We start from the raw sequence: 19,646 nt of genomic DNA on the forward strand, positions 1-19,646 counted from the left end.
ACTGTTTGTAACTTAGCATTTCTTGTTCATTTTCATCTTTATTTCCCATAGTGAACTGAAATGATGTGTACTGAAACATTTGTTCACACAAATAAGGGAAGGTGATAGCTTCCCTCCCTGACCACAGGCTCTCGGTTCTGTTCCAAGTCTTAATTAAAATACTACAGGAAGCAAATCAATTAACAGATACCTTACAAGAAGCTTTATTCACTTACACATGTACACACAATTACTTACAAGTATCACATTACTGCTTTAGTTTATCTGTTAGCAAATGCTGCTAATGAACTGCAGTGATACTGAAATGGGTAGCAGACACCTAGGAAACCAGGGAAAGTATTCCAAGGTATCATTCTTCTCTCAAATAAATTTTACATTTTGTTGTCCAAAATGTGTGGGAAAATTGCTATCCAGTTTCCTTTGCACTCTGACAAATGGCCTGCTGTGTGAAAGTCAAGAAACACCCATATTGAGATTCCTTTAGCTACAGTTACAAGTAATACAGTAGCTTATTCTTTATAAAAACAAAATTCTGATTTATCTGCTCTTATGCTCTAACAGCATGTTTCCTCTAAGTCTCTGACCCAGCACATCAGCTCTGCCTGGTCTGAGAGTTGATTACTGGATAGGAAGCCCTGGTCTCCATGATTTTTCTGAGTGATATTTCTTAATAACACTCAGAAATTCAGGTTGGAATTCAGTCTTACTATTGTTTTGTTGGGTTGGTTGTGGGTTTTGTTTTTTTTTTAAATTTTATTTTATTTTTAGGTTGGATTAAGTCTTTTATATTAGCGGAAAGCTGGAAAGAATTTTATTTATTATGATCTGCCACACTGAGAGCAGGATCAGGTACAAAAGTGAACTTCAAGAATATATGTAAGGTGAGAGATTTAAAAAACCCATATGTCTATAGACATTGGCTTGAGCTAAAAGGTTATGAGGTTCCTATTTATTTACAGGTTGTGGTCTTTGGATCTGGATAATGCTAAATTACAATAAAATTGTGTAACATCCTGGAGTCATCCTGTAGTGCTACGACATAAAGCTCTGCCTGTGAAATATTGGGATGTTACGCAATTAAGTTGGGTCAATGATCAATGCCATCAACCTGAGGCTCCCAAGCCTTGAAGTTCTGCTGGGTTTCCAGAGAGAAGCTGTAGGAATAGCAGAGCATGCTGGCCAAGAGCTCCCAAAGCTCCCACAGCTGACATTGGCTGCCCTGTCTTCACAAGGTGAAAGAAAAGCCTGGCTTGAAATACAAAAATCTCCCTATTTTCTTGCACCTTGTGATAACAATATGCTATATACAGCATTCTTGAAAGAAGAGGATTAAACAGAATAGAATCTACAGCATTATTCTGAACTGAAACCAAAGCCACCGACTCATAGCTTTGGTAAAAGCTGGAAGATGTTTAGAGAGTAACTTGGGTTTAAATTATTTAAAGTACTCTGAATGTTCTGAAACAAAGCTCTAGTTTTTCTTCTCAACCCTTCCACTGTAAGAAGCTTGTTTTTGGACCCAGGCAAAGCAATTTTGATGTAATCAAGCCCACCAGAACATATAAGGTTAGGACAAGAACGAACATGCTGGGAAACTGAAATTTTTCATAAATTCTGATTGAACTTAGTTTTATACTAAAAAATAGGGATAGGGAAATTCTGGAAATAACAGAGTAGCTTGTTTTACAGTGTTGACATGAAGTGTCAAGAGAACATGAAAAACTTTTTTTCAAAAAGGAATTTCTAATTTTAAATGGCCATAATTAATTTCAAATGGTTGAAATCATCACTATCACCTAAAAAAGACATCAGTTCTAGATCTAAAAAAGATAAAACTTTAAACTGATGAAACGTTTTTGTGTTAATAACAGAAAACATGTTTTTCCTGAAATGAGAAGCCTTGTTCTGTTTTAACCTCAAATGAAATATTTTCCAGGTTGATGAAATCATTGTTTACTTCTCTTGAAATATGGGTGTGACCATAAATTCTGCTCCTGAATTATACTGCCACCTTTCTGATTAGCTGGTATTTAACTGACTTCAGAAATCAATCATATAATTATCACAGAATAAAGAGGATCTATTAGTGAACAGAGCTCATCTATTTTATTTTCCTCATACATTTCCTTCATATACATGCTGAGTGGCCTTTTGGGTGCAGGCCATTGAAGTTAGCTGCACTATAAGGTCTTCCTGTAAACAATCAATCAGCCTTTCAACTAAAGAACAAAGAAAAGGATTGGCATTGGTAAGATTCCTGCCTGTGCACAAGAGATTTCTATTGATCCTCAGACCAGGTAACTGTTGATTGCAAAAGGGTTATTGATCTCTTGTCCTTTGGTTTCTTATTGCATTGCTGTCATCTGTGAAAAGAAAGAAAAATCACAGGTTAACAATAACTCTCTGGCTTTGGTTTTACTTGGATTATCCCAGGTAAAACATCACTGTAAAAGCTGAGCTGGGAGATACTCGGATAAAAATCACAGGATTCTAGAAAATTATTAATGGAGATGCTGGAGTTACGTTTCTGAAGTTCCTTTGACATAACTTTTCTTTTACTAGATGTTTCTTTGTACCTTTGGAGGCATCTGGTTTTCGTGAGTGGATTAACAGAACAAATGCATGCCTGTGGCTGTTGTGGTGACTCCCAGATGCCCTTGTCACTGCAGGGTAGGAATCCACTAGCAGCAAGCCATGCATTTTTGGGTAGCATCCCAGTGCTCCCTGTATGGCAGACATAGGACTATTGTCATTTGAGGTGCTTCCCAGCGTTGCCTTGCCACAGAGTGGGGAGCAGCTGAGCAGCTCCTGGATCCCTTTCGTGGATGCACTTTCCCAGGAGTTTATTGCTCCGAGTGCCTGCTGCTGTGGGGCAGCTGCACGGGGCAGCCATGCAGTGTGCCTGGGCCTTAGGCTAGGGTATTCCAGGTAAACCACTGGGAACTGTGGGACAGCACAGCTACACTTGCTGCCTTAGCCCATTCCGAGTGCCCAGCAGAGCCGGGCTGCCAGTGGGAGCTCAGGGTAACCCCACAGCCTTCACTGCTGTGTGACCTTTCCCTAGCTGGACCTGCCTCTGCCACTTCGGGGCTGCCCAGTCCTGTCACTCCACCTCCCTGTGCCACCAGCACCCCCCTTCCCCAAGAACATACCTGTTTTGGCTCGATCCCGAATTCGACCTGCAAAGTGTAGAGAGTGAGCTATTAATTGCGACTTTCAGAGCCATAATCAAAGATGAGAATTCAAATGAGTAACACTTTAGAGTTGTGGAAATGCAGGAACTTATCTTTTCTTCACCGCGCTAAATCTTTTATTCAGTTTTGCTCCATCTAGTGTCAGTGCTTGGGAATACGATCTTGTCTTGAAGCCCTCGACTTGTTTATATTAAATCTCATGACTCCGCAGGAAAATGAACTTCATCGTAGCCCCATTCCTACAATACTACTTAAGCATTTTCTGGTGTCTTTGCTAAAGAAAGATGGCACCGGAGATTTGGTGGGCAGAGACAAAGCTTCACACAATTTGCCTCCTCCTTTTTTTCCTTCTCTGAGAGAAATTTTGTCACGTGTGTCTTTTAGAATGCGCTGCCAAAATTTCCTGTTCACGTGAAATTCGCTGCCCTGTTAGTGTCTGTAAGATTCTGATTCTCATCTCTGCAGTCTGACCTGGGCATACAGTCCACGGGAGACCATATGGTGGGACACAGATAGGCTGGAATTAGAGGCATTTCTTCTGTTCTGCTCCTTTTCCTCCCTTATTTCTTTCTCTGCTTTGGGGCTGGGGTGAGCCAGCACAGCTCTGTAAGCTCTGCACTGTCCTGCAGCGCAGTCACAGCTAAGTTCCCGTTCCACCTGCTTCTCCCAGCCCTTGGGAGCTTCCAGGGCAGCCAGGGAAGGTGGAATGCAGGGACAAAGGCTCACCTGAATGCAGGGACAAAGGCTCACCTGCACCTGCCTGCTTGCCTGCAGACTGGTGGCACACTGGAGTACCAGGGGCTTGTCTCAGCCCTCCTTTGCCTGCGCTGGTCGGGCGCTTTGCGGACACAAGGAATTCCCTTTAGTGACACGGCTCTGACATTACCCAAGAGGTAACAGTCATGCAGTAATATTTTTCAGCTTGTTCCAGTTTGTGGCACCTCCTTCCCTGAAGGAAGGGGCATTTCAAAACATAACCAGGGACCTGACATAGGGTGTGCTTATGAACTTCTCAAAAATTTCTTCACACAAAGTAACAGACTTTAGCCTGTGAAGTGCTACACAAATTTCTGTCTGGATCTGTAGCCACTTAAAAAAATACAGTATTTTTCCCACTTTTAACAACCGATTAATACAGAACAGGCTAGTGCAAAGTGATATGAGCTAACTGAGGTGAATCAGTAGTGGATTAGGTTCAGGGATGCTCTCCTGCCTGTGTCACAGGAGAAGAAGCTGGCAGGGAACTGCTAGGAAGGGAAGTTCCTAAGTGCTTGCCTAAGTGGTCTAATCCTAAGTAACTCAATTCTCTGCACATAAAAAGAGAAAAGAAGAGACTGGTTGGGAGGCCAGTGCTCTTCTCCATGTAGTCCAATGCAATTAGCAAGTCACCCCACGACAGTGGCTGTCTTGCTGATGCTCTCAAGCAATCTTCCCACTCTTGACAGTGCCAGTTTCCGCAAGACAGGACAGTCCAGCCTTCCCTGGTACCTCAGCTCCCTTGTGCCAGATGTCCTTGAACAACCTGATACCTATGAAAATTATTTTTATGTTCTACCACATTGATTTTTGGTAGGGCCAGGTCCCTGAAGCAGTAGCGAAGAGCAACTGCCTGAGCAGAACATACAGCTCTGTGGGGAAGGGCTGGAAATTAAGCAGGCCTTTCTCTAGAGATGGAACATCCTTTGCTCCTATGCTTTGCTCTCCTCCAGGGAGTCATGGAAGCCCATTCACAAACACTTTAAAAAGTCCATTTCTGCCTACAGGGTTAGTTATTCTTCTTATCCCCAGCTTCCCCCTCTCCTGTGCCAGCACAAGCATTACAATGTCTAGTAAATAAGTGTGCAGTAAATAAGACATGGGAGAGGGCCAGGTGTTGTGTTAATGCACACACAGAAACACACACAAAAACCTAATTACTTTTCAGGCAGTGGTTCTCTGTGTTTTTTTCCTTTAGAAGACCATACAAATTTTCCATTGATTCTGTGTGCCTCTGCAAATTGTCCTTAAACCTGTTTAAATCTCTGTGGAAAGCCCTTAAGCCCATAAACTTCCGTGAACTGCTGAGAAGTACACCACGGATCCCCAGGCATTTGCAGCCTAGAGGCAGAAGTCAGCCTTACTTTGTGGTACTCATTGATTTCTTTCAGCTTGCTATTTGTTCTCTGACACCAGGCTGTAAAGTACACATGGAATATGGAGAGTGGATGATTATAAGCAGCAAACAGGAGAAAAATAAACAGCAGTGCTGATACTTAGTGCAGGTTGTTCAAGGCAGAACTCTTGGACAGTAAGGGATCAGGGAATCAAAATAAAAAAACGTGATAGAATGTACACATTGTCTTAAAAATGTTCAGTAAATAATCTTATTTTCTGAGGTCTCACTGATAAATGCTCCTAGGATCTGAAATCAGTAATTCCTTTTTCATAAGTTCAGTGTGAACTTGTGCACAGAAATTAAATATGATACACGAAAACCTGTGAGTTGGAATATGCAGGAGCTCTAATGCGATACTGCTCTTGTCTGACTAACACTCTTGAGTCTCTTGCATCAAGAGGCCCTGGTTTGTGTTGGTTTTAAGTTGTCCTTTGGCTATCATAGCAGCTTTCATTCCTAGCTAATCCCATGTTGTCACTTCCCTGACAAGCCCTAGGCAACAAAAGCTACTCAGTTTGTTTGGCAGACTGGTGCTGCCAGGGAGCAGGAGGCTCTCTGCTCGGTGGTATCTAATATTTGAGTTACCCTGGGTGCCTGTTGACAGGGGTGAAGAGGGTACTCTTCCAGAAACATTTCTTTTTTTTTTTTTTTTTTTTTTTTTTTTTTTTGTATCCAGACTTGCAGCAGCTCTAGGGAAGGGTAGAATTACTCGTTTAGTGCTGGAATCATTTGCACCGAGTTTGCCAGCAGCGACCACGATGGCTGTGGAAGGAATTGCCTCTGACAGGTGTCTGAATATTACCAGGAAAGCATTCCACTGACTCAGCAGGTTTGGCACCAACTCTTACAATCACATTATTCAGAGCTATTCAAGACTAGCCTCAAACAGGTGTGCAGAGGGGTAGGAAGGAGTAAGGATTCTTCCCCGTTTGGCAGCTGTGAAAAGGTCAACCACAAAGGCAGCCCCCAGATCCAAGAGGAGAGCAGGTGCCCTGGGCGAGGTACCCTCCCGGGGAATGTGGAGGGTGACCAGAGAGGAGCAAAAAATAACCAGAAGTGTGGCTCTGCCCATCAGGCTGGTAGCTGGCATCAGTGAGGTATGCTGTATCCTGGAAACGGGTTTAATGAATTAATCTCACCCCAGCAGTTTGTGACATACGTATGTGTGTAGTGTATATATAGATATATAACTGTCTTTCAGGGGCTGTGTGTGTCTGTATTCCCTCAATCCAGGAATGGCTAAGGGAGCTGAGAGCCTACAGAGTGTCTTACTGCTGCTTTTTAAAGCCTGCTGTCCCCAGCATAGTGCAAAGCTTAATGTCCTTGATTTTGAAGTGTGTGATAAAAAGATTAATTTCATTTTATGGAAAGGGTAACCTGAGCCAGTGACTTGTCCAAGGTTGTTCAGAGGAACAAGTTCAGCTAGACAGGGCAGTGACAGAAGTAGGAAGAAAAACCACTTTATTACTCTAATCACTGGTAACTATTGCCTCAACACAGAATGGATATTGACATTTTGTTTATGCAAATCTGTATGTACAAGGAATTGAGACAGCCATTTCTGCTGAGATTATTTGCCCTTTTTTTAGCATATGCATACGCATGGAGTTGTTTAGATCATCTCTACTTGTACTTAAATTTATTTGCTATAGCACGCATTATTATGGCATTTGTGAAGCTTTAAACATTTTCCATTAAAGTCAACCCCCAGGATGCAGGCTGAGGAAAGCTAAAGCAGTGAGTGCATACAGCCTTCAGCCTATGCACCACCCACTAACCCCTGCAGTGCTGAGCGAGGAATTGGCCCTCTTCTGGTGTATCAACAGGGCCAGACTCGTCTTGTGCAGGTGGTATCTACTCTGTGGGGTGCAAATGCACTTCTGCCCAAGAGGGCTGGAGCCCTCCAAGTTTGCCTTCCCCTCCCATTCTCGCGACAGCTCTTCACTCGTGGTTTTGGGCCATGGCAGCAATGAGAAGAGGGGCTCTGTAGTCAAAACAGACTTCACAGGAATAATGTGACTGATTTTGCAAGGCTTATTTGGATCATTGAGGAGGTTAAGTGTCATTGCTCACTCTGTTCTTCCTTATATGTAAACCACTAAGAATTTGTGAGAACTTTGTTGGCGTGATGATTGAATTGTATGTAGAATATCCTACCTTTCAGAATGAAAGATCTTGTGAAGGTCTGCTTGGGAAACTAAGAGTGACAAGTGAAAGAACAGCTTAGGGTATCTCTGAGTGATGTTAAGAGAATCTCTTCACACACAGGTGTCAAAGATTCTACTGAATCTACATGACTGTTCTGCTACAGATCCCAGAAGATGAAACTGACTGCATAGTTTAAAAGGAATATTCCTGGGAGAGGAAAAGAAAAAATAGGCTTGTTTTAGGAGAGTAAAGATAGATGCAGGCAGATTTCTACCAGGCTGTGGGTTGAACTTGCACCTGTGAATAGCTGGCACAGTATCTGAGGGGCTGCAATGCATTTCAGTGCCCAGCATCCTGGGAAACCCGAGTTCTCCGTATTGACCCTTTTCCCTTGAGCACCACTCTTCCAATGACAATCTCAGACAAGCCAAAGTCACTTTTTTTCAATTTGTATTTACTTATGGATTTGGTTTGTAAATTTGGGGACCATTTTCCAAAGGACTCATACGTGTAGCTTTCTCAAGTAGCCACTCTAGTACCAAAACTATATCTCAAGTTTATTTGTAGGCTCAGACTCTGGTGACTGACAGACTGTGTCTCTCATTTGCAGGTGATGGCACTCATGTCTATGTTTTTGGTTTCCTGTTTGTTACATGATGCATTCTGCAATTCACAGTGGTATAGACCAAGTTGGATTATTTGGACCAGAAAGAACTCTTCTCATTTCCTAAACAAGATGTTTCTCTTTCTACCTGACTTTAAACCTTTGAAAGATGTGATATTTTTAGATCAGATCTTGTTCACTGTCCCTGCCTATCAGGCTATAGACCTGAACATGACAAAATGCTAGAAAAAAAGATTCTTAGTTCAGATGTTTGGGCTGCCACAGTTCTGAGAGTTGGAATAAATTGCAGATCAACTTTGAAACCTGCATACTATTGCCCAAACCTAGTCTTTTCCATGGCATCCATCTGTGACGTTTATATTTTCAAAGTGGATGATTTCAACTTCTATGCAATGTGTGACACTGTTTTTTAGAGATCTTGAGAACATATTAGAGGCTTTCAGGATGCAGTTACCTTCCAAGAACTCCTCCATTCACCAAAAGAATGCTACAACTCTCAAAAGCATCTTGTGTTTCTCAAGCACAGTCTAGCAAAGGAGAAAGAAGTTGGTGCCTTAGACATCAGGAGGGAAAATATAAGAGAATATTTAGATGAGGCTTTGGGAAAAGAAAATCACCAATGCACTTGCCAAGTACCTCCCAAACTCCTCCTCTCTTCCACAAAACATCAGAAGAACTTGTGTATTGCATTTAAAACCTGATTTTCTACTGAATGATTCACATGGAGTCCTGAATGATTTACACAGTATCCTGCAGAACCCAGAGAATGGCATGAGGAATTTTGTGTGTGCTGTTGCCCAGGCTGTTTTGACAACAGATTCATTTGTGGCAGGTTTAAATATGTACCTTTTCCTTTTTAGTAAACACTCTCTGTCTCTCCACCCTTCTCCTTGTCTCTGTATGTCTCTTTCTTTGTCTCCTGTCAAAATAAATCTGACTGACATGCACTGTAGTTAATTCAAAATATTGCCAGCATTAAATGTGCCCAGACATTTTTATGAATACATTAAACTTGCATGAAATTTTTAAGCATTATAATTTACCAAGCTTACACCAAGATGGCATTTGATAATGACATGAGCTATTAATTAAAAAAGAGGACGTTAAGTAATTGTCAGTTGACATATAAATTGCTGTTTTGTTGGCTGACAGAACCTTGCCTCAAGCCTTTTTCTTCTCAAGTGTTAGTAAATACCCCATTGAGTTTAAGGGCAACCCATTGTGAATTGATTGTTTAAATCTGAATGTTATGTACCTGACTAAGTAAAGTGGTAAATTCTGTTAATTATTTCACAATGAGCTGTCAGTGCCATGTGGGTATCAAAACACTTGTGTTTTAAGTATTTTGGAAATTGTCAAGGGGGATGCATCTGAATAGTTCCTGTTTTTAGTGAAAATCTGTTCTTGGAAAGGGTTCAGTACCAGCTAATTGGGGTTCTGACACAGAGGATGATTATCTGCATCAAGACCTTTGGGTGGTACCAGGCTGAGCAACCCCACTGGCTCTGAAAGTGCAGTGCTGAGCGATGCCCACTCGGAGTATTTCCCAGCTAGGGAAATACTGAGTGGCTGGTGGCATTTGTAGGAATAATGATGTAAAATTTAAAACAAAATTTGGCTGAAGGTGATATTTGGTTGCGTGTTTTATCATTTGGATTAAGTACATTTTTCCTGAAAAAGCATTAATAATCATCTCTGGTCAAGCAGAAAATGAAGCTGTTTGTAGAAGATTTGCCAGTTCTTCTGTCCAGTCCTAAAGGGATCCTAAATCTCTTAACACTGAAGGTTTCGAGTTGCCTTTCCCTGAGGGATTCAGGATGGCTCTACAGTTGATTGGAATAAATTAGATGATTTCACATTATAGACTTCACTTTATCAGAGGTTTTGCTGGGACTAGCCACTGGTCTAAAAATTCCATGAATTAGAATTCCCTAGGCAACTGAAGCAAGCAATCAACTTAGGCCTAATTGTCATATGTCTCTCTAGTGATCTGAATAAATCCTACTAAGGATTAGTTTATTAGGGGCATTTTTAAATGTTTCTATGGCTCTGGTAGCATTTTTATTGTCAGTGTCGCTGTTGGACACAAAAGAAAGACAAAAGACTCCAAGTATTTCAGAAGGCAAAGAGTACAGAAGGCTTTCTTGTCTAATTCTTACCACCTTTTATAAGGTGTTCTGACACAGACTTAACATGATTGGTGACTAGGAACGACACCTCTCTCATCCCACTGGTGAAACTAGAGAAACAGCAAAACACCACCTGGAGAAAGATTGTTTTGGGAAAGGATAGTTGTTTTGCCATGATTGTTTGGAGAAGAGGCTTTCTTGAGAACTTTTCCCTTGGGAAAGAGTTAGCACTGCTAGCAGGATAAAATCCCTTCAGACTTAGGAATGTCAGGCCCACAGCAGAGGTTTCCTCAAAAGCAGTAGGAGGCTATACCCTTTCCACAGATTTTTACCAGCATTATAGAATCCCTTAGTGACCTACCAGAGACTAATACATAGATGCCCTGAAGTGAAAGAGAACAAAGGTCTGCTAGTAAATTACTGACTACCATAGCAGAATTGAAAAGTACATTGATTAAGAAATTACAGTGGATTTCTAGGTTTTTCCTACTTAGCCATAAAAGCGTCATCTTTAACATAAATAATTTTGCCTCAGAACATTGTGGAATTAGAGTTTCTCTCACTGGTCAGTGTCAGTGGCTCTAAGGCAGAATGTTTGCATATTGTGTCACACTTCCAGCCTTAAGACCAGAATTTTGTCATGAAACTGGAAATTTTACTCTACTTTTTACCATATGCCTGTAGACTGGGATAAGGAAACATCAAAGAGGTCAATGTAAGGTCACCATTAAAGACATTGAGTTATGCTGCCACCACAAAGTCAATCACTTCCCCTAGAAAGATCAGGAGATGGTGTAATAAATGTTCAGACTGTCTGTGAAGGAAAATATGACACATAATAAACAGCAAAAAGAGCCAGAGAAGTCCAGTGTGGAACAGTTCATAGATCATCCTGTCTGCATTTCACCCAGGCGGTAAATCTACCACTACCTTCTATGTTTCTTCTTGTCTTTGTCCCTCTCATCACTTTACTCTCTTTTCTCTTGGCTCTGGGCTCTAGCTTTTCTGTTCTTGCTTGGCTCTTTCTCATTCATTGCTCCGTCTATATAGTCCTGAAAGCACCATAAAGTTTACCAGGTAGTCTATGTTTGTTCTTCTCACCTTATCATAGCCCTAATCTATTTCAGGTTAACACACAGAAATTGCCAATCTTGTCAGAGAATTGTGTGTTACTAGAAAGGAAACATTTTGTGCCAGTTACCACTGAAGGAGTATCTCCCCGGGAAAATAATGTGTGCTTCAGGACTGGGGCCCTTCTCTGTCAGGCACGCAAAACACTGAAGCTGCTGCTGCAAAGGGTGTCCTTGCTTTGGTCTTTAATGCAGTGTTTACATATGCTGCGCTCATTTCGTGATGAATGGCTGTGGTGGGGACATTCTCCTATCCAGCTCTCTGAGAGAGGCCAAAAGCCGTTTCTGATATCATCAAGTACAGCTGTTATCTTCACTTGATGAGAATGCTCGTTAATTAATGTTTGGGGTTTCTTAGTCACTTATGAAATGCCTCAAAGGGACACAAAAATGTGTCCACATCTGTAGGTTACCATGATCCAACAGACCACTCGCAGGCCAGAGTCTCTGCTCCTGTACATCCCTTCCCCAATGCCCAAGAAGGCTGGCACTGCTCTCCTGCTGGTGAACTGGTCTGGTGCTCAAACCCCACAATGGCCTTACTGTTGCTGGGTAAAAGGGAGGAGGGTGAAGGGCAAGGAGGTATCCCTTCCAGCAGGAATGATCACTGCATGACCCTGACTCGTATGAGCCCAGAGTAAAGGGAGTTTTCAGAACTGAGATGCAGACACAGTAACCTCAGATGAAGCCATTTACCCAGATTTTGCTGTTATTATACGTAGTACAAACAAAAAAACAACCATAAAAAAAAACAAGCTTCATCACAAGTGTTTGAAGGATTTTCATTTTAAAAAGAAGCTCAGTCTGCTGAGTTTTCCTGCATATTTCCGAAATGTTAAAAAGCCGTTAGAAGAAAATGCCTTTTTCCATGCAGATTTGCTAGATATCCCAGTCCTCTAGAAGCTTGCCATGTGTGTTATGTGCAATCATTCAAATGTGGGAAGCACCATGCATAACGAGAGAGAGAAATTAAAAGCTGTGCATAACAGAAAACACAGTGACTCTTACCTTTTATCCATTCTGCCATCTGACTCTAAAGTGAGAAGAAGAAAGTGTGGTTAGTTGAGAAACAGGAAACAGAGTGGTGATGATGAGCAGGCCTCCACAGAATTTTGAGGAGGCAACCAGGAGTACAGAGCTGGTAAAGATCCAGCCATCCCTTTTGAGGCAAAGCTCTTTGATGTTAGTTGTGTCATGCAACTTTCCTAAAGCCCTTCTTGATTATTCCAGCTGGAATATCTCAGAGCAGTGTCTTAGCTAATACTTTGTCTGGTTTGAGTTTGGTTGTAGCATATCCCCAGGGTATCATGAGAAACAACTTCCAGGCTAAAGAGTAGACTTGGTTATAGTAAAATATGAATCTGCAATTCTAGGCAGTCCAGCAATTCAGACACCTTTAAATTAGTTCTTCACAGGAAAACCAGGGCTGTTGTGCATACACAATAGCTAACACTGAACCTCAGATCTGCTGTATCAGAAGATGAGGAGAGCTAGATCTATGGAAAAGGGATCAGGAGTGTTTTTTTCTTACCTCCAAAGACACTGTCAATCACTTTGGCTTTGATCATGCAGATTATTACTGCTACAAAACCAATTGCTAGAACTGCTCCCAGAGTAACTCCTATAATAACGTATGTGTAATCTGCAAATATTGAAAACAACTCAGTGAGTACACACCGTTAAATAATAAATACATTATTTGAGTTTTAGATGGAACAAAGTTTAAATGCATACCTAAACAAAAAAGCTGAGCCAGAGCAGTAGCTGAGGGGATTCTGGGTTTATTCTTTCAAACCCCTGCATACCATGAAACCATGTGAACCTGTGGCTAAGGGGCTTGAGGGTGTTTTAAGATAATGAACAACTTCAGCTTTTGATGTGTGCAGGTCTCAGCTGAATTTTAGAGCCAGGCCTTTACTTTTACCCCAAAAGCAAAATCCCCCATCCACACTCCTTTGCTAATCTGCATCCTTCCAAACTGTTATTGCTGCTTGCAGATATGCACACATCCACCTCCCAGTCCCTCGCCTCCTGCCTTGCCCATCCGTTCTGCCTCTGTAAGTCTTTGCTGGGAGGAAAGAGAATTTTAAACTATGTGTTGTGATTTGGCATCACTGTGTGTACACAAGGGTTGTATGTCAGGCAGGAGGGTGCCTGTGTTCAGCATCTGACTCCCATGCTCTCTCCTCATACACATAATTCAAAGTGTCAGTCACACAACAGGACTCTGCAGCACTAGGCAAGTACAAGCTCACAATGCTTATCTGCTACACATAAAAAGTATAGAAAGTCTTCTAAGGACATTCAGTTTTGTTATTTTGCCTCTAACCTCCTGTCTGGAAGTGAAAGTCCCACCACGGACTCACCTATTTCCTCCTCTGGGTTTCCAGAAGCATGTACCTTTGCTCTCCAAAAATCTGGAATGGAAATATTTTAGCCTGTTAGGACATTGAGCAGAATGCCATTTCTGTATTTTTCCAAGTTGATTCTAATAAATCTTAAGGTAGAATCTGAGGCTTCCTGCAGAAGTGAAATATTAAAAGTCAAATTAATGAGGGCATCCTAGAAATGCAGCCACACTGCCAGTTTTTGACCAGAAGACAAAATACAATTCCAAAATTTTATGTTGCCTTAGCACCGTTTCCATGGTTTTGTCTCTGCAAGCCAGAAAACTCTGTACGAGAGAAGCTGCTGTAAATAAAAGATTACAGACGCACTACAGCTAGTAAAACATGTTATAAGTGAGGATATGGTGTAACCCAACACCCCTTTCAAGAAAACATGAATCCCAATCCTTCCTGTAGTTCCAGTCTTCAGAATGGGATTTATTGCTGGCAGAGAAGTCTTTTCCTCTTGCAAGCAAATTTAGTGGGCTGGAAGCAAGCCTTTCCAGAGAATTCTACACCAAGTTCCCTGTTCTTATTAGCCTCCTGGCTCTTCCCTTCTCCATAAAGCCACCGAGCCATGGTGCCTGATGCTCAGAGAGTGCAGGCCCTCAGAACGGAGTGGCTTTGAAGAAAACAGTTCATTCCCATATACTTTAGTATGAAAACAGAATCAACATTTTTTTAAAAATGAGAAAAAGGAGAGGCCATGTTTAGTTTTAATGTTGCTTGGTTATTATAGGAAATTGTTAAAAATGTACACACAAATGTTTTTTCAGTGCAAGGATATTTCCACCAAAGCCTTTTCAAATAGTCCCAAATGATGTAACCGATGTGTAGCTGCATGAGGTGCTGGGCCGTGAGAAGGCTTTAAAGGCAGGTGTGACTCCTGCATTCTAAACCTGTGTGCTGCTAAGCTCCTGCAGGTGCTTCAGGCAGAGCACAGAGTCACTGCTCTTTGGCCAGGGTGACAGTACATGTGGCACCAGGGGGGAACACGGCTGCTTTGCACACGTCATCATCTTTTCTTTGGCATTCCCCACCGTAGCAGGGAACTGGGAGGAAGTATTGCCTGGCTGAAACCCAAGGAGAATTCCAATGTCCTAAATGCACTCAGTTTTCCTGCTGTTGAGGTGTGCAACATCATAAGTCCCAGCTCCTCTCCTCCACTTTTTGTGGAGAAATAGTTTTATTTCTTTGAGGTTTTGGGGTCTGTGCTTTCATTTGTTGTCTGGTAAAATGAATGCTAGGAGCATGACTGCTTTTAAACTTGAAGCATAGTCTTTACATTCCAAAACAAGACATCTTTACAGAAATAATCTTTTGTCTGTTTTTCAGACTGCTAAAACTCTTGAGCTGAGTGTGGGCCCTGGGGCTTCCAGGATTATGTCAAAAAAATCTGATATATTGGGTGGCTTACAACGTATTTGTTTTTATTTCCTGGTCTTAATCACATTTCTATTCCAAAATCTTAATAAATTACAAACTAACCTTCAAAAATCTGGAGAAGAGCTTAAAAAAATCTTGAGTTTTAAAGCAAACATATTTTGGGAACTATAATACAGAGCTGAAAGTCTTTTTTTTTTTTTTTTTTTTTTTTTTCCCCCCAAACTTTTTTCTTAATGAAAACGTCTGGAAACTTACTTTGTACAAGTAGAAATGTTGTCTCTCCAAAACGTCCACGACGCTCAGAAGAAGAGTTGTAAGGGGTAGAGAATCTATGCTTACATTGGTTATATTAAATGACCAAAATCAAAGTTATAAAGACAAGGAAATTTAAAGAGAACAAAAAGCTCTAAGGCTACACAGTGGGCAAAAAAGCATAGCTTCTGTTTTTTCCATATTAAAAACCAGTTTCTTTGCTCTCGCCTCTGATTTTATTTCATTATAAATTTTAAAAAAACACCTTTCTTCCATCCCCTTAATTATTCTTTGTGCTCATATGAAGAATGTTTTAAATTCAAGCATAATAAAAGTGATATTGTATTACTTTTATTATCCTAATGATCATAATACATAGACCTTAATGTATGCTTTCTAATGGAATTAAACCAGTGACAGATTATGTGTTTTATGGCAGAAATAATATTTTACACAGAATATTTTATGTAGGTCAGTTTAATATATTGAGATTAAATTATTAGTTTCTTTTTAAAAGGGAGGGAAATTCCTGAAAACCCACAAGACTAAAGAGAATATTTTCAATTCATATTTTCAGTATGCTTTTAATTAACGTTTAATATCATTTACTGGATACTGCTTAAATACCATTTGCTTTTGAAGACAGTGTTAGCTGGATTCTGTTTGTTTCAGTTTTTTCTTGGGTGGAAATAGGTGGATTAACTAATTCAAATACGTATGTTTTTCTGTTTGATCTTGATCTTATCTGCAATTCAGACCGATTAGGGATGTACAAAAACCACCCACTGGCGGGTTAGAAACGATGCCTTAAACTCTGCAGCGCTCTAGTGCTGGATTTCTGACTCTAGACCAACAACTCCTGAATAAACCCTCCGGGACTCGCGCAGTATTTGTTTGCTCCCTTGCGGAAGAGCCGAGCCGATGAATTGGATACCCACCCACTGCTGGGTGACCCCTGGGTCGTTTTTCAGAGTCCCGAAGCGAGTGACGGCGCTGTTCCCGGTGCTGTGCGCCCGGCTCGGGCACGCAGCGACGGACGGGGATGTGCCCGGGAGCCTGCCGAGACACCGGGCTGCCGCTCCAGGCTCCGGGAAGCACCTTGGTTGTTGGCAGCCGAGCCTGCGGGCCGGCTGGCTCCTGCCTTACCGGTGCGGGCCGTGCAGAAAGCGGAGCGGCTCTGCGCGGGGAGCGGCGCTGGAGGCAGGCACGCAGCGGGGAAGCTCCTGAGCAAACACAGCCCTCAGCCGCTGCAAGGTAGAGCTCCTGAGCGAGCGATGGAGCCGCAGATAAACGCACGGCTGGCGGGCTCTGCTCCGTGAGCTCGGTGTGTCTGCGGGCACACCCAGCCCTGCTGCGCACGGAGCCGAGCCGGGCGGAGAGCAGCTCCTGCGCCGCACCGCTGTGCCTGTGCTCTCTGCGACACAGCTCTGCTCTCGCCCAGAGGTCAGCTCAGCCGCGAAAACGGAGCAGAATGCAATTTGGGCATAAAATCAGGGAGCGAGAGGAGCTCAATTTCTCCACCGAATTAGGTACTGTAAACCATTCCCAGCCATAACCTGCAGTGATAAACAGCAATACGAGCCTCGTCTTTCTAAGTACGCAGCACTTGCCTCAGTCCCTTTGCTTATTACCTCCTGATTCCACCTGACTTTTTCTCCCTTCCTCCAAAAACTCATTATTTCTCCTCATTGCAACAGATAATGGCTGGTCCTGTGGCATTGCAGCAGCCAGGACCTCAGTGCCATTTATAATTGAGGCAGCAAACGCGAAAGGAAGCACTTATCTGGGGGCCCCGAGGCGGGGCAGAGCAGTGCTGCAGACCTGCGGACAGCTCTGCAGCAGGTGAGGCAGGAGCGGATGGATGCTGGCTGGAAAAAGCGCTCTGCGTGTCCCAGGTGGGGCGAGCTGCCCCTGTGGGATTCCCCAAGCGTCATGGTGATTTTCTGTGAACGTCTGCACGAAGCAGGGGGGAATGGAGGAGCTGTTAGGTAAAAGCTGAGGCTTTTGCCACCAGAGGGTGATGCCTGCCCCCTTACCAAACGTCCAGGGACGGCAGGAAGCCGTGGGGCTGCAGCCAGCTCCCCGCTCCCGACAGACCGCACTGTGCCTGTGCTCGTATGGCCCCTGCTGCGGCCACGGGCCCCCCTTCTTCCCGCACAGAATGGCGATGAGTGAGAATGAAGTAAGAAACGGGTTGTGAGAAAGCCCTGCTCTGGGCCAGCAGGGAGCATTAGCAGCAGCGTGAGCCAGGACCGTGACGGTCCAGTAAGGGAGAGTCGCAGAGTCCAAAAGCAGCTTGCAGACAGCGTGCACACAGGTCAATTTCCCCTCAAACTCTACTGAAGTACTGTTTCCTGTACAGGGAGAAGGAAACGAAGCGCTCTGCAGGTGCACATCTCATCTGCAGAGCTGCAGGCATTTAACTTCACCGTGTCTTCTTGAGCCCTAGCACGCTGAATAGGAAACGTGAGCCAGAAAACTCAGCAAAATACCCCTCTGGCTCAACTAATGTTTTTTTTCTCCAAGAAACAAAGTTTTAGACAAGATATATATATAATTAAGCTGGGGTATAAATAAGCCCACCAAGCTCAGGAATAGAAACTCTCAAAAACAATGGAAAACAAGTTAGCTCACTTACATAAGAGGAGAAATGCTGTTGGGGCTGACATCCAGCTTGTTAGTAAGGTCATCATGAAGTTGTGGCAACAGAATGGTTTCACCCAAGTGTGCATGAATTTTGTTCTTCTGCAGTGTCTGGAAAAAAAAAAGCTAAAGTAGGTCACATGATTATTGAGAAACTACAGTCACATCCTGAGTAGTTATGTTTGCAAACAAAATTTCCCTTTTTTGGGTTTAACTCCAATATATAAACAGACTTGAAAGTGTTTTGTGGAGAAGGTGGATGGCCAGCAGTCAGCCTGGTTCAGCTGTCTTGCTCTCTAAGGGATCTTTAAATTCTAACAGCTACTTTTATATATCAAAAATGTCCTACCACAACAAATTTGTTTCTGCTGAAATCTTCTAAATCTGTGGATTAGCAAGTGGATTTTCTGTCTTAGAAGAACTTTCTGAGGCATTCTCTTTCAGTGTTGCTAGATTTCTTATGCACTCAACTTGAATACTACCATAATATTTTCAGCAGAGCATTTATTTGAATATTTCCCTTACATAATCAGCTTTTTCAGGAGTAGAGAAGCAGCTCACTATGGCTGCTAAACCATTGCAAGCCAGTTCCCAGGCAGTAACTTCTTCCTAAGAAAAATATCTTGATGTCCCTGGCCTATTTTGCTGTATGAAGCATTGGAACCACTAAGTGTGGCAGATGTCATAGAAGGTGTTTGTCACTCTTTGACCTGTAGTGGTTGGTGTGCACACACATGTGTGTGTGTGTGTAGTTAACTTTTGCTCTTTCCCTGTTGTGGTTCTCTATAGAATCAGAGCTGAAAACACCAAAACCGAGTGAAGAAAAATCTCTGCACCAGCTAGGTGGGAAAGATCAGGATCCTTTTAAGAAGCCCTCAGTGGTTTTGTACCTCATGTTTCATCTGCAAGTGATCCCATGCTTCAAGGTTCCTGAAAACCTCTTTTAGAAGCAATAACAGGAATATCAGCTCTCTTGTTTTGTTTTAGGGCTTGGTGATTGTGGGCTTTTTTTAGTTTGTTTTGTTTTGTTTTTGTGGGTTTTTTGTGGTTTTGGTTTTTTTTTTTTTTTTTTTTTTATTTTATTTGGGGGTGGTTGTGTTTTATTTCACTTCAGTTGCTTTTTGTTGCTTCTGCTGGCCCAAGTCAGCAGTCTCAAGTAGTTTCAGTATTTCAGAGAAGGAACTAAACATCTGAGTATTTGGTTGAAATCTCTAAAGCTATTTGCTTTATTCCATTGTTACTTTTCCACAAATGCTTCAAAGAGCTTCTCTAGGCGATTGCATGCAGCCAACTGCATCAGCTTCACTGTTCTTGTTCACAGCATACCTCCAGTGTGGAAAAGCACTGACCAGAATAAGACAGACTCAATATAATCCTGCCTTGTAATAGGTTTATTCTAATTCTTGACCAAACTGGGAGATGTGGTTTCCAGCACCGTCATCGTTATTAGCCTTCCCTCTATTCCTCACCATCCAGCCACTGGGCAGGATATATATGTTTAATTAATTCTGCTTTTACCTTCGACCTGTAAATAGTGGGAGTAATGTCAGATTTATACGTTATATGAATAACAAGGATTTCTCGGGAGACCCTGTCT

At 42.4% G+C, this 19,646-nt stretch overlaps 1 protein-coding gene across 1 annotated transcript; it reads right to left on the bottom strand.

The window, feature by feature from the left end:
- Positions 1-1,849: 1,849 nt before the first annotated feature.
- TMEM273 (transmembrane protein 273) lies at positions 1,850-18,143 on the bottom strand. Its single transcript, XM_040071682.2, has 6 exons — positions 18,045-18,143; positions 13,748-13,798; positions 12,913-13,023; positions 12,390-12,414; positions 3,153-3,179; positions 1,850-2,363 (listed from the first exon to the last, which is right to left on the bottom strand). Exons 1-6 carry the CDS (start codon positions 18,136-18,138, stop codon positions 2,360-2,362), a joined length of 312 nt encoding a protein of 103 aa, XP_039927616.1. The 5' UTR covers positions 18,139-18,143; the 3' UTR covers positions 1,850-2,359.
- Between the last annotated feature and the right edge of the window lie 1,503 nt (positions 18,144-19,646).

Source organism: Hirundo rustica, chromosome 8 (assembly GCF_015227805.2).
Source record: "Hirundo rustica isolate bHirRus1 chromosome 8, bHirRus1.pri.v3, whole genome shotgun sequence".
Lineage (NCBI taxonomy): Eukaryota > Metazoa > Chordata > Aves > Passeriformes > Hirundinidae > Hirundo > Hirundo rustica.

Coding starts and splice junctions, on each gene's coding strand:
- TMEM273 (XM_040071682.2), bottom strand. CDS start 18,138: ATGCACACTTGGGTGAAACCATTCTGTTGCCACAACTTCATGATGACC. Junction 13,024..13,747: donor AAACCCAGAGGAGGAAATAG/GTGAGTCCGTGG, acceptor CAATATTTGCAG/ATTACACATACGTTATTATA. Junction 12,415..12,912: donor GATTGACAGTGTCTTTGGAG/GTAAGAAAAAAA, acceptor TTCTCACTTTAG/AGTCAGATGGCAGAATGGAT.